The 14,265-nt window shown below is 48.1% G+C and overlaps 1 protein-coding gene across 4 annotated transcripts in view; it reads right to left on the bottom strand.

Annotated features, from left to right (window-relative positions):
• TRIM66 (tripartite motif containing 66) overlaps nt 1-14,265 on the bottom strand; it is a 57,926-nt gene that overhangs the window by 16,668 nt on the left and 26,993 nt on the right. For all 4 annotated transcript variants that reach the window (XM_040456949.1, XM_040456951.1, XM_040456950.1 and 1 more), the window contains 8 exons: nt 13,281-13,428; nt 12,280-12,412; nt 11,835-11,951; nt 10,438-10,552; nt 9,739-9,885; nt 7,461-7,578; nt 5,123-6,027; nt 3,583-3,744 (listed from right to left, as the gene is read on the bottom strand). In XM_040456949.1, coding sequence (XP_040312883.1) covers nt 3,583-3,744; nt 5,123-6,027; nt 7,461-7,578; nt 9,739-9,885; nt 10,438-10,552; nt 11,835-11,951; nt 12,280-12,412; nt 13,281-13,428 — 1,845 coding nt within the window. The remainder of the gene's footprint in view (nt 1-3,582; nt 3,745-5,122; nt 6,028-7,460; nt 7,579-9,738; nt 9,886-10,437; nt 10,553-11,834; nt 11,952-12,279; nt 12,413-13,280; nt 13,429-14,265) is intronic.

The following is a 14,265-nucleotide window of genomic DNA, read 5'->3' as shown; positions in this document are numbered from 1 at the left end:
GCCCCTTCCGAGACTGCCGAGCTCAAGCCGCTAGAAAACCCATTCAAAAACGTTCCTATCTCACTTTCAGCAGCAATGCGTTCACCATCAGCTCAGTCAGCACCAACCCCCAGGTACTTGTGCACAGCTGCTCTGCTGTAGCAGAAGTCCTCCTCGTGGTGATGTAACATCAGTGAGCAGCTCAGAGCATGGAGTCGCCGCTGTGGAACACCCAGAGAGACGCCTGGTGCCCCAGCTTCCTCTGGTCCGTGGCCTTCACATAGACTTCCGACTTCCCTGGCACTCACAGGCCATCACAGGCTCAGGAGCAGGTTGGAGGCTAAAACACCTTTACCAGACAGAGATAACCAAGACCAAACGAGGCTGGGTCCTAAGAGCTTTCCCCAGCAGGGCCTCAGGCTACTCCCAACGACTGTAAGGGGGAAAATCCAGCAAGTGGGCGGCCAGATGGAGTCGTACTTGTCACACTGCAGTACACGGGGAGAGACAGTCTAACCTAGTCCCCGAGCACGAGCAGAGCCAGGAACCCATGCTCTGGTCCCAACTGTGCCAATGCTCAGCTGTATAACTCTTAGGTGGGTCACTTAACCTCTCTGTGTCTCAGTTTCCACATCTTTCAAAGGGGAATATGAAAGTGGCTTCCTCATAACACTTCTATGATAAACAAAGACATAAAATGGAAAAATACATGTAAAAACCTATGGGAAGAGATAGAAAAATGCTATACAAAGTATTATCATTTAATGATAAGATGCTCAAAATGTTGTTTGGTGTCCTCAATCTTCATACCCTCCACCATGCCTAATCCAAGCTTTCAGACAATGAATTCCTACCAAAAGAAAGCCCTTTCTCTGATCTCAGTAGGTTTGTGTATAACCAGTACCTCTCTCAGTCAAGTAGACCCAAAGGCTGCTCTGGGCCAGGATGGCAACATTGAGGTTCCTTTCTCGGGGAGTCCAAGCCATGAAGAAGCCTATAAAACATCGGGAAAAGGCTGGGCCACTTGCTCCTCCAAACCTCTGCATGAGCCCGGGTTAATAAGGGCCAGGGGCAGGTCAAGATGAAAAGTCAGAGTTCCTAGGACCTTCACTAACCCCACTGCCAACCCAAAGGCACACAGTAGGGCAGCATCCCCTTGCTGATCAGAGATCCCTGTGGGCTACCCACACAGGCAGCGTGGACTCCATGCTTGCACACGGTTCACCTCCTTTCCTTTGTACTGTGTGTGGGGACAGAACCAAGACTCGTTAAATAAGCAGTGGCATTTTCTGTGTGGCTTCTACTACACTTGAGCACTGGCAATCCCCATGTTGCCTTCTGAACTACATATACCTAGAGCTAGCTGCCTTCTGGTCATCTTCTTATGTAGCTTCCACAGGAGAACACCAACAATTCAAACTTAATTTTTTCCTCCCCCCAAATAGGCCCTTCTTCCCATGCCCCCATCTCAGTGAATGGCAACCCAGTGGGCAAGACAGACCTGGGTGTCAAGCCAAAGGATTTTCTCTCCCTCACTTTCCATCACCAATCAGACTTCAAGTCCAAAAGCTCTTGTGATCTGATCTCTTGAAGTCCATGCTTCCTCCTTATACCCATTGTTACTGATTCCATTTAGCCTCTCTTATTTCTCTGTATTTTGGTCTCCCTTCCTACAGCTAAAGTGAACTTTCTAAAATTTAATTCAAACCATATCCCTTGCTAGAAATCCTTCATTCACTCCTCACAACCCCCAAGACTGAATCCTAAACTCTGTATCATAATTTACAAGGCCTTCCAAGCACTCTGGTTTCACTCCCATCCACAGTACACCTCATGTTCCTACCAAGCCAAGTTGTCTGAAACCCCCTAAGCACCCCAGGCTTTCTCGCACTTCTGGACTTTCCTACTAGCCATTTGTTTTGGATATTTATTCTAGCCCTCTCCCCACCCCTTCACTAGCCTAACATCTTCAAACCTCAGCTTAAAAATCATGTCCCAAAGGAAGTCCTCTGTGAAAAGTTCTTCTGCCAGTGTTATGTGCTCCTTCTATACACCCCAGTGACTATCACAGCCCTTTATCATATTTATTGTTGTTGCTTATTTAACTGTCTCTCCCACTAGACTGTAAGCTTCAGTGTGAGACTATCTTATTCACTGATATGTGCCTGGAACCTAGCAAAACATCTAGCATATACTAGCATATATATAAGTATATATACATATGGGGATATATATGTGTGTGTGTATATATATATATATATATATATGTATGTATATGTGTGTGTGTGTGTGTGTGTATATATATATATATATATATATATATATATATATAACAGTGAGTGAATAAATGGATGGATCGATAGACAAACAGCCTAAGCCTTAAGTGTAAAAAGTTAAACCCTTAAGAGCCACAAAGGGCCTATTTATAGCATCTCTATGGCCTCTAGGCCAAACCATTTTCAATAGGGTAGGACAGGCCCAGCATAGGCAAACAACCACTAATAGCAGAGGCCTGGGCCAGACTTCAAGCATCACCAGGGTTTTCCAAGTTACCATTTCATTTCGCCATCCCTTGCTTTTCTAAAGTCTCTTCTCAAGTGTCACTGGGATAGACTAATCTAAGATACATATGGCATCAGCGTCACTGGGGGAAACACAGTGAGGGGCAGGTACATAGGACAACTGTGTACTGGGGCCACAGAGCCAGGGGGATGTGCAGGGCTAAGCATGCAGTCTGGGAGGGTACCGAAGAGCTGACACAGCTTCAAGTGCAGGGCTGAGAGGAGGCACCAGGCCAAAGAAGGCAACAGGACAAGTAGAAACAGGCCAAGGCACACAGGGCAGGCTGAGTGGGGAGCACAACACATCAATGAGGTTCCAGCTAGGAGGATGACAGGGGTGAGGGTGAAGGGCAGGGATAAGGGGAAGACAGCTGATGGGCTATGGTATTCTGGGCTGTTGCCGGGGTAAATGAACATTTCTAGCAAGCAGGTAAGTTGGTGGACAGGAAGGGTAGCTTATCTTCCAGAATTCTCAGTGCCCCTAGATGCTCAGCTACCTCTGCAGGATGTCCTTACAAATCACTCACCCAAAAAACTCCACTGATTCAAATTCTAAAGCCAATCAATTTTGGGTTGTGGGGACACATAAAATACTTCCCCCATTTCACTGCAGAGAAAAAACAGTCTCTGGATTCTGACAAACCCGTTTTTAAATAAACCTCACCCCTCTTGTCTACAAACTATAGGGCCCTGGACCTCAGTTTCCTCAGCTAGAAAGTGGGGGTGCCCACCTCACAGAACTGTGAAGCCCATGCACCATTCCAGGCACTGTGTAAGTGTGTAATTTCCCTTTCCCTTTACCACTTCCACCCTAAATGAAGGACAATTGCTGTCATTTTAAGTGCGTGTGGGAGTGGAAATGGGGTGAAGGAGGACTCTGTTGCAGACTCATTAGGACAGACAGCATGAGTCAGGGCTGCGTAATATCCAGGGATGGAACAGGGACACTCCTCCCCCCAGCCCAGTCATCCTCATCCAGGGCCCCGGGCTCTTGGGTGGCAGCGGGTCCCCCATGGTCAGGGAATGCGGGCTCCATTAGTACCTTTCTCACCACATTTGGAGAGGAGTGCTGGATGGTGTTGTCCAGTGGGGGGACACTGGGAGGGGTTTCTTCCCCAGACGCCTGGGGCAAGTTAGCAGCAGTATTCTTGTCAAGAGGGAGAGCCGGCTTTGGACCTTCAGATGCTGGGGGCTCATCTGAAGCCTGAAGAAGAAAATAAGAATTTGAGTGGGTTTTACCGCAAAGAGTAGCAATGGCAGCAGCAAAGGCTGATGGCCACCCTGCATTACCCATTGTCATCAACTATACATTGTGACCTGCTTGAAAATTTTTCAGAAAGAAAGATACTCTTATCTAAACTCTTGCTGAGACTACATCCTAATATGATAGTCTCAAGATAGAACCCAAACCAAGAATTCTGGGCTAACCCTGCCGTATTCACTTTAGCAATCCTAATGGTTCTGACTTCCATTTTGCCTGTGGTCCTCAGTGAACCCTAGACCTTTCTCTGCCATCATGAGGGTGGCTTCATATCTCCTCAAAGGAACTGAGCCTCAGAGGGAGACATCTGAAGCATGATCTGACGCTGTCAGTGCTAAAGCAGAAATGTGAGGCCTTATATTTTATTATAAAGTAAAAGTCCATAGAGCTGCTTTGAAGATACAAACGTGATTACAGAATTAAAGGACATACCACTGGGGAAAAAGTGAGAAAGGATGGGGAGAAGGGGCTGGAACAGGAAACTCCAGGAAAAAAAGAAAAGCACTAGTTAAGGATGAAGATGTGGAATGCAGCAAAGATCCCAGAGGTACAAATGTACCTCCTCAGTTGGCTCGTGACTGAGAGAAGACAGGAGCGGCATTCATCACTCCCCCAGGGAGAGAACGAGGCCTCTTCTGTGGAATTACAGTCAGCAGACCGGGATCCAAGCCTTGGCTCTGTCTGTCGCTCAATGTTTTATGATCTCTAGGCAAAGTGCTTACCTTCTCTGACCCCCTCTTCTGCGCCTATAAAATACACATGGCAATGCCCACCTAACACTGTTGATAGGATAAATCGTATAGTATATATAAAACATACCCAGCTTAAGATATCTGAAGTAAATTTTAAGTCCACAGCTGAGTAGTGTTGGAAAGCTGCTGCCCACTAGAATCAAAGGCATGCCCTCCCGCTGCTCCTGAAGCTCTCCCCTTTCACCTGAGATTCCTAAGTTCCCAGCCAGGGAAGTGAGAGGTTATAAAGATAAGAAACAGCCTCCCTTCTGTCCTGGCAATGGCAGGAGTCTAGCACAGCTCAGAAGATTCTATTAATGGACAAGGTCCCTAGCGTCATCTAGGAGGGCAGGGCTAAGCCAGGCCACTCTGGAGAGTATTGAGCCCAGATCTATGTTGGGGCAAAGTACCATGCTCTCTAGAGCTTTTCTGTGATGGGCAGGGGAACCCAGGGAGGACTTGAAATGTGAGGGCTGAGTTCAAGGCCACCCTAAGATGAAGAATCTGTGTTCCTGTGACTGGGGAGGCTGTGTTTGCCAAGCGATCCCAGGACAGGGAGGACATGTGTCCCAAGCCACCCTGAGGCTCACCTGCACGGCATCCTCCTGGCTCTGGGACTGGATGGGTGCTGGCTGCCTCACAATGTAGTTGATCTGCCCCACAATGGTTTGCTGAAGGTGCTGAGGAGATTTGGTCTGATTCAGCTGCAGGCTGGGCTGCTGAGCCTGAAGGAGAAGCTCCAGGTCCTTCTGCATCTCCTCCAGCTCAAATTTGTGGTGCATTATATCCATGTTCTGGGAGCAGGCAGGCCCAGGCGGGCTTCCATGCTGACTAGAAGCCAGGTGCTGGGATGGAGGTAGAGGTGGCGGTGGCGGCTGCTGGGGTGGGGGCGGCGGAGGCGGCAGAGGTGGCAGCTGCTGCTGTGGCTGCTGCTGAAAGTGGCTGAGCTTCAGCTTCTGGTGGTGGCCAAACTGGACTTGGATGGAGGGGGTCTGTAAGGGGGGCTGGGCATGGGCTCCTTGCTGAACATCCTGCGGGGGCACGATGCACACTGGCTGGGAAGTCAGCTGCTGCCCCGGCCGCTGAGACGAGTTCTCCTGCTCCACGGGGGGCTGCGTTTCCAGCCAGGGCTGCATCAGTTTTGGTGGCTGAGGATTACAAGCCAGCTCTTTCTCCCTGGGCAGCAGGGCAGGGCACTGAAGAGACCCCAGTTGTTGGGGTGCCATCTCAGAGGGTTGCCTGAAGCTGTGAGCTGAGTGTACCCCAGGTGGGGGGACCTGACCTTTGAGGGAGGGCGAGACTGGGGAGCAGTGGGAGCAGCACACAGATGAGGAACACAGTGCTGGAGACTGGAACTTATGTGAGGGGTGGCTGAGAGTCTCTTGCTGTGCCACTGGGGACTGATGGCTTTGATAAAAGGATGGCGGTCCCTGTAAGCCTCCATAAGCAGGAGTCTCTGCCCGGGACAGATGTCCACCTTCAGTAGTTATACAGCCTGAAAATTCAGAATAGAGAATGTTTCCAAAGGGAATCTGCAGTTGTTCCCTGCTTGCCACTTCCTGCTCCCGGGACCACAGGACATCAGTCAGTGGACCTGTACCAGGTGCAGAGATTAGGAAATTCAACCCCTGAACTCTGAGATTTGGTCTAGAATGCTGTCAGCAATGGAACCAGTATGGACCTTTGGGGGCCAGGGACATTTGAGACATTAGCTCAGCTTTTACCAGATGCTCAGTCCTCACTCTGTTTGTATCCCGCTACAGAAACCATGGACTCCTTCAAATAGCACCCACTCCTTTTTAACACAGGCTCAGACCAAAAAAAAAAAAAAAAAAAGTCAACATTGGGGATGGGGAGGTAGTATGCTGGAGAGTAGCAAAGGAGAGAGAATTGACCCTGGGACAAATGAATAAGTCTCCAAATATAGGTCTGGGAGGCTGTGTTTTGGGCAAGTAGGATGGACAGAGTCGGAGAGCTCCAACACCAGGTCAGTAGCAGACACAAGCACTGTCCCGAGGTCCCAAGGCTTCGTGCATTAGTAGACAGTATATATGCCTAGCTCAATCTCGTAGCTTCCTCGCCTCATTGTTTTGATGAGGCTTGCTTAGGGAAGACCCAACAACTTGAGAGCTAGAGGTGTGTTCTATTCATCTCTGATCCCTCAGCACCCAGCATGGGGTGCTGGCCCACAGCAAGGGCCTGCCAAAGGTCTGCTGAATTAAATCAAAGTGGAGAGGGAAGCAAAGAATAAATCTAAATATTATGCTTCTCTCTGTCAAGTTCAAAAACCTTCCATAGAGGTTAACAACCCAGATGAAGGCAGCAGTTGGCCGTTAGCTTAACAAACCTACCATTGGGCCATCAACACAGGCACAACCTCAGGTTGTCTACATTCTGCCTAAAGACTCAATGCCAGAAAATCACTGCAGCAGGGAGGGCCATGGATTATCTGTTTCCATCTTGACTCCAGAGGAGGTGTGTGGACACTACCCCTCTCCCTCCCTCCTTCCCTCACCTTGTTGCTGATACCCATTTTGTGTCTACGCACACGAATACCCTTGTATGGCCACAGAGACAGAGGTTCACCTGAACTGCCATACAGCAGTCTGAAGAGCAGAGCCACTGTCTTGTTTCCTCTAGCAATGAAACCAAGGTAACAGGGACATTCATGCAGAATGGAAACCTCAGATTTCAACTGGTCCTGTTACAAAAGTCCTGCATTGCCATTGCTATTTAAGTTGTCCCCCTCCTCAACCCCACCTCACTCCCGCACACACAAAATGGTCTGCTGAGTGACTCCATGACCACTGGCAGTCCCAGGGAGTGCCTTCTCTTGGGATTAGGCTAACCTACCCAGTAAGCTAAGAAGATGCTCTCTATTCATTGTTAGCACTTATGTAAAAGCCCACAGGGTGGGCCCTGACTCACCAAGGGAAGCCAGTTGCTTGGTCCAGAAGTTAGGCTCCCAGGTGAATCTGATACTCCAAGGGGAGCCAGGATCTGTGTTACAGTTTGTCTCCAGCAATCGCTGCATCTGAAACACAATCTGACAACAGAGCCAAAGGTCATTTCTTTGGGCATCTTGCACCTGAATGACAACTCTCTCTCCCTCACTCTTCGACAGGGTGAAGGGCTCAAAGCCATAGGTCTTTAGCCTCAGGTCCCCCATACGCTCATTTCCTTGCACCTTGGTATCTTCACATCCCTTCCCCTGACCTTGTCCCCTCCCTGCCCCTACCAGCTCATGCCCTTCCTCTTATCCAGGTTTCCTGATCCCCTATACTTTTATCTTTCAGGCCTTGAATGGTCTATAATTCTCCCTCAGACATCACCTGCCTGGCAGCCCTCTCAAGAGTTGCATTCATTCTTCCATAACCTTGATTTGAAAGCCTACAAAGGCAGACATTCTCTGAGCTCCCACTGCTGTCCTTCCATCCATATGTAACACCCCATCCTAACAACTGCCCTCTTCCTCCCTCATCACTTCCATCTATCCCCTATCATGAACTTTTCCATTTATCCAGGATTTTGGCAAGTGTCCAACTCATCCTTGCCATCATCTAGTTAACCAATGCCTCAGTCAGCATCTTGGCCTCTTCCTTCCTCTCTTTCGTGTCACCTTCACCCCTCTTTTCAGGTCAGCCACCTGACCCAGACCTTTTCATCTTCTAGAGACCTTCATCTCTAGCAACTGGCCCCTGCTTTAACTAGTTCTCACTCTTTCTGAGCATGCTTGCTCCTCAACCTTACCGAACTCCCCAAGCCCTGTGCCATTGGTCCCTAGGGCCATTCCAGCTTCCCATCATTTTCAGTAACAGTATCACTAGCGCTTAACTCCCTCTGCATCACCACAGTCTATTAGCCTTATGTCGATTCAGACATCCCAAAGCCATGTTATCTAACCTCGGGGTTAGATCACTAACCTCGGGGGCACCCTATAGTCCTTTTTCTTATCACTTCTTGTTGGCTTCCTCTTCCACTGTCCTCGATGACTATCTAAAGTCCACACTTCTCTCCTCAATTCTACTTACCCAGTGCCTAATTCTCCTATTATCACCTCCTAATTCAGAAAGGACAAGAGACACAAAAGACATACTTCCCCAAACTGGTACCATATGTACCTCCAACCTTAACTACAATATACTGAGACCTTCCTGTTCTTCCTTCTCAGAGGGGTGCCCCTTCCATTTAGGGTCCACTGGTTCACTCTAGGTCCTATTTCTTCCTGCCTTCTCAAGATGCTCACTCCACCACACATCTCCTTTCTCAATCATCAACCTCTTCTCCCAAAGAAACTTGCACAAATGCCTTCCACATTTAAAAAAAAAAAAAATCAATCCTCCAAATCCATCCCCTTCTCAAGCTACCTTATTTCCCCTCTTTTCACTTGTTTCTAATTCCTCCCCACCTCCTCTAAGGCCCCTCAGTCTAGCTTTTCACCCTCCTGTTTTGCTGGAATTTCTTTCAAAAGATCACCAGGGACCTCCTGATTCCCAAATCTCAAGGCTTCTCTTCACTACTCCTCTTTCACCTAGGTAGCGACAATAATGTGGACGACTTGAAATGTGAAATTGTTCATTTATGTGCACCACACCCTCCTATTTTTCATGCCATCTATGACTATTTCTTCTCACCGTCCTTTACTCTTCTTCTTCCTTTGTCTATGCTGAAAATGATAGTATTGCCCTGGGTTCCAGATTTCTTGTCCTCTTCCTTCACACACTCTTCCGAGGTGATACCACCAAGATCCCAGTTACTCCTACATCTATAGCCCCAACCCTGATTTTTCTTCTGACTTCCAGACCCGTCAAGCAAAACAGATTTTGGACATCTTCGAGATGCCCTGCAGGCACCTTAGATTCAACATATACAAATATAAACCCCACCAACTTCTTTCAAAATTCTTTCTCCTTCTTCTGGTCTTCACCATCCTCACAAGCCCAATACCTGAATATCATCCTCGATGCCTCCTTTCGTCTTAGCCCCCATTTAAACCCAAACAATTGTCTATGGGATGCCCAGAACACTGCTGGTGTCCGGGCTCATGTCTCAATCCATGACCTAACACAGGACTCCAGAATTTCCCACCTGAGTTGTCTGGAGGAAAGCAAGACCATTTTAGCACCTTGGCACTGTGGGGTTTGGTAAAAAGATGCTTATTCACTTACTAGCCCAAAGGCAGTGATTGATGAGTTGGAGCTCTTACCAGCTCTTTGCTGAACAGGAAAGGGACACTGGTTTTGCTGCAGACAGCCCAATTGATGAAGTTCTGCACATGTTCAAACTGGCGGTTGAGAACCATGATGCTCTGTAGCTGTTGCTCCAGCTTCCGCTTTCTCTCATTAGTAATGCCCTGCGTATGTATGGACAAAGACAGAGTCCCTGATCCTGTTCTTGGACTTCAGTCCCCCTGTTTGGGGAGTCTGGTGGCCTGTGGATCGGTGTGACCCTGACAGGGTCAGACGAGATTGTGCCCCTGAGAGGACAACAGTGGGACAGAGGGACACAGGAAGGGAGGGAGGAAGGTGGGTGGATTTTATAGTGCAAATATGAAATGGGTGATATATGAACGAGGACATGAACAAATGCCTACATCTCTTGGGCATAACTTGTTTCATGATCCTCTCTTGCAAGGCGATAAGTGTGTATAGACCAGGAAGGCAGATGACTTAAAGCCTTATAGCATTGATGGGAGTTTGAACTGATTTTCCAGCCCCTAATGAGCCATCCTCCCCAAATTAGACTGGACATTTTAAGATATAGAGAACAGCAGAAAGCTATGGAAACTGCATATCTGAATTCCAGCCAAGGGGGCTCCAAGCCCTGGGACTAGCTTGATATGTGCCTGGTTTCTGACCCAGGGAGATCGCCAACCCAGCCATCTGATCCATCTGTCCACATATACCTCCAACTCCTCTATGAGCCCATTGGCCTGTTTGTTCAGCTCATTCATCAGAACCATCTTGGCCATTTTGATCTGGTTTTCCACCTTCCTGTGTTGATGCTTCACTTCAAAAATCCTATAAATAGAATGGGACATAGCATGATGAGCCCCTCCTCCAGGCCCATGATGACCTAGAGATAACAAACAAAACAGCCAACAACTTAGAGGCTGCCTATGCAGGCACCAAATATAAAGAAATAAGAACCTTTCTCCACCACCCTACCCTTTGCACATGCAGCCCACTTGATCTAAGTGGGCCAATGGCCCAAAGTTCAACCAGGTTTTCTCTAGGTAAATATCAGGTCCACACTCAGGTCAACCCAGCAGCTCACTAGTTACACAGCAATGGAGACAGGACAGAAAGAGTGAGTATGAGTATGACATCATGTAATCTGTTGTCTTAAAAAGGTGGATGCTCCACTAAACAATGCCATGCAGTAAAAAGATCATGGGCAAGGACAGAAAGAAGACTAGTGGTTGCCAAGGGCTAGGGATGTTGGGGGGAATGGAGAGTAACTACTAATAATGTGTACTGGGTTTCTTTGGGGAGTGATAAAATGTTCTAAAAGTAGATGGTAACAATGATTTACACAACTTGGAATATACTGAAAACCACTGAATTGTACATTTTAAAAGAACAATTTTATGGTATATAAACTATAGCTCAATAAAGTTGTTTTTTTAAAAAAGAACACAGGCTTTGGAGTCACACATACCTAGCTTCCAAATCCAGCTCAGTCACTGACTAGCTGTGTGATCTCAGACAAGTCACCTAACCTCTCTGAACCTCAGTCTTCTCATTAGTACAATGGAGCTAATCCAACTCTAAGAATTATAAGAATTGAACAAAATAATGCATGTATGATGTCCAACCCAGTGCCTGCCACATGATGAGCTCTTAGTGTCTACTAATTCCTCTTCCTACATTAAATATTAATGGTTCTATATCATTTGTAGATGTATATGGAAGACACTGGGAAAGGGATGATAAAGGGTAGATTTCCACTGAGTTACTGCACCCTCATGATAAACCCAGAATCTGCTTCGTGCCATCATTCTCAAGTACCTACCCTGGCTATGTCTGTCATAGGCCACATTCAGGAGGCATGTGCCTAGGCTCAAACTCACACTGATCACCCTGACCTAGCTTGGTCCCATTTACCAAGTGATGGCCCAAAGCCCTTTCACTGGCCCTGAGAACTCTAAGTTCCAGGACATATGCCTTCTGGGACACATGCCCACATCTGCTTAACCTCATGTATTCTTCATAAGTACTACATCTGATAGCCTGATATCAACATCCAGGATGTCAAGAAACAGAGCATTTCCACAATTGGCAAGGGGCTAGTCTGTGTTACCTGTCCTCAATTTGCTTTGCAGAGGTCTGTAGATTAGATTTCTTATGAGCCACCTGTGTAGTCACACTTTCCAGAAGCATCCTCTGGTTTTGCAAAACTTCTTCAAGATGTCTACACCTAAAGAAGGAGGCAGAGAAAAAGCTGAGGAGATCCGAGTATTCTTCTGAGCATGCCAGTCAAGCAAGAACCCCCACCATGTATTGTCTCAGCCAGGCCCATGGAAGCTGGGATTATTACATCTAGGGAAAGTCAGATATAGTGCAGAGTCTTAACCCTTCAGGTCTTCTCTAGAGAAGCCCCATGGCAAGAGCAGAGAAAAACTCCAGCCTCAGGGCTCCAGATTGGCGCAGGCAGAGAGAGGATTTTGATGCACTGGGAGGCCAGCACTAGCAAAGCAGAGTCCAGAACCCTCCCAGGCCCCCTTTGAGCAGCCAGCCATCCCTACCTATGTTCTTTGTGTTCCACCATGAGGCAGCTATGGCATGTTAGAACATCACAAGTCTCACAGAATAGCTTGAGCACTTCTTGTGTGTGTAGAGGACAGTACAAGGCGAAGTCCCCAGAACCACCAGTCACTCCTGCCAGAGAAGACAGAGAGAGTGGGCTTCTCTTGCTCAGGAAGACTCTCAGTTAAGCTCCACTGAGCAGCCCTCAGCCCTCAATGGACACAGGGGAGACACAGAACCTGGAAGAAAGGTGGTGCAGACAGGAGAGGCCTCTCTCTGGGCCAGTGAGGTTCCAGGAGCACAAGGAAGAATGTGAGCTTAGCCCGGCTGGATTTGCCCAGCTGTCCAGAAATCACACACCACCCAGCCCCAGGTATCTCACCACCTGCCAGAGGCTGAGGAAGGGGCCTGCTACTGCAGCACATGGATCTTCTGCAGAGTAATGGATCCTCTAAAATTCAACCTAAAGCTCTTCATTAACCAGGGTGCTGCTTCGGGGGCTATAGGCCAGGTCACAGACCATTAACTCTGGTTCATGTGGGTGTAACTAAGGTAAAAACCTTCCTACAGTTCAAGGACCTTGGGCAAAGACTGTCAAGGAGACTGTCATTGAAAACAAGTGGCAATGAATGGGCCAATGGACAAGCCCTGATCCAGGCTGTTTAATTATGCAAGTAACTAAATAGAAGTGAGGCATGATTGTTCTACTTAGAGATGAAAGTAGGGAACTCGGCTAGCACTCACAATAATTCAGGACTACTCTTCCCTGCACGTCTCACCCACACTCACCCCTCCCACCCCCAACAAAAGAGAGCCTAGCCATGAACTTGCACTGTGGCTGTGACTCTGGAGGAGACATTTTTCTTTTGGGAAAGGCTCTAAGACCACCTTTACCTTCACCCCAGTAGGGAGACAAGGTCAGAGAGCCACTCTCCAGAGGTTTTAGGGGCCAGAACTGCTTAAGGGCACGTGAGCCGGTGGGGGAAGCAGGGAGAGATACCTGGAGGGCCCTTCTGGGCCCGGGGAAAGAGAGGGCCCCCGGGGGCTGGGCCGTGCCGGTGCTCCTCCGTGCAGGAGCTGCACAGCCAGCGGTTGCAGTAGGTGCAGAGGATGTGTGCTGCCCTCTTCTCCTTGCACTCGGAGCAGTTCTGGAAGCAGAGAGGTCTGGAGTTACTGACAGCATCCTCAATTGGGCCTGCCTCCATGAGGGACTGGGGGCCTGTAGGGCTATTCTCGATAGGGCAGTCAGTTTTGGAAAGCCACCTAGGAGTGACAGTGGTGGCTTGTGAAGGAAATCATCCTTTGTGACTAAAAGAATAGTGGCCACAGGGACTATTCCCCCAAGTCTCAAGCTGAAGATGAGGAGAAGGCAAAGATCTACTTCCCAGGCGACATAGCCTGCAGGGCATGGCAGAAGGTTAATGGATGATGCTGTGAAAAAAGCACACAGCCAATGTTAAGGAAGCACAGGGAGGTTTCCAGGAGCTCAGTCTAGGAGTTGCTAGGAAATATTTCATGAGGAAGTGACTTCTGATTGGATATGGAATGACAGGTAGGAGTTTCCCAAGCATGCAGGGGAGTAAAATGGGAGAATACAGGCAAAAGCGGGGAAGTTCAGCGTGCCTGCAAAAAGGGAGAAGCCACAGATGTGGGAGTACACAGAAAGACAATCGATCATATACAGCCAAGAAAGAACAAGTACAGACCAACTCTTAGAGCTGTGTTTCCACAACTGGGGCTTGCTGGACCCAAGAGAACCTAGTCCTCTCCTAGCCCAAAGGTTCATTGTTTTGGTCAGCAAATATCTGGCAGGGTAATGTAAAAACATGTGTAAAAAAGATTTGAAAAAAGTAGCCTGTCTGTGCCTGGATAATATAGGCCATCAAAATAATGTGTATCCTGACAGCTTTGTACTCATACTGGCCTCTGACAAACCCACAGGGGGAAGGAGGGAAAAAAAGAAGAGAAATACAAGTGTTACTCAT

This window comes from Herpailurus yagouaroundi, unplaced genomic scaffold, assembly GCF_014898765.1.
Source record: "Herpailurus yagouaroundi ecotype Mexico unplaced genomic scaffold, PumYag 218, whole genome shotgun sequence".
Lineage (NCBI taxonomy): Eukaryota > Metazoa > Chordata > Mammalia > Carnivora > Felidae > Herpailurus > Herpailurus yagouaroundi.
This window is presented reverse-complemented; position numbering and strand designations above follow the sequence as displayed.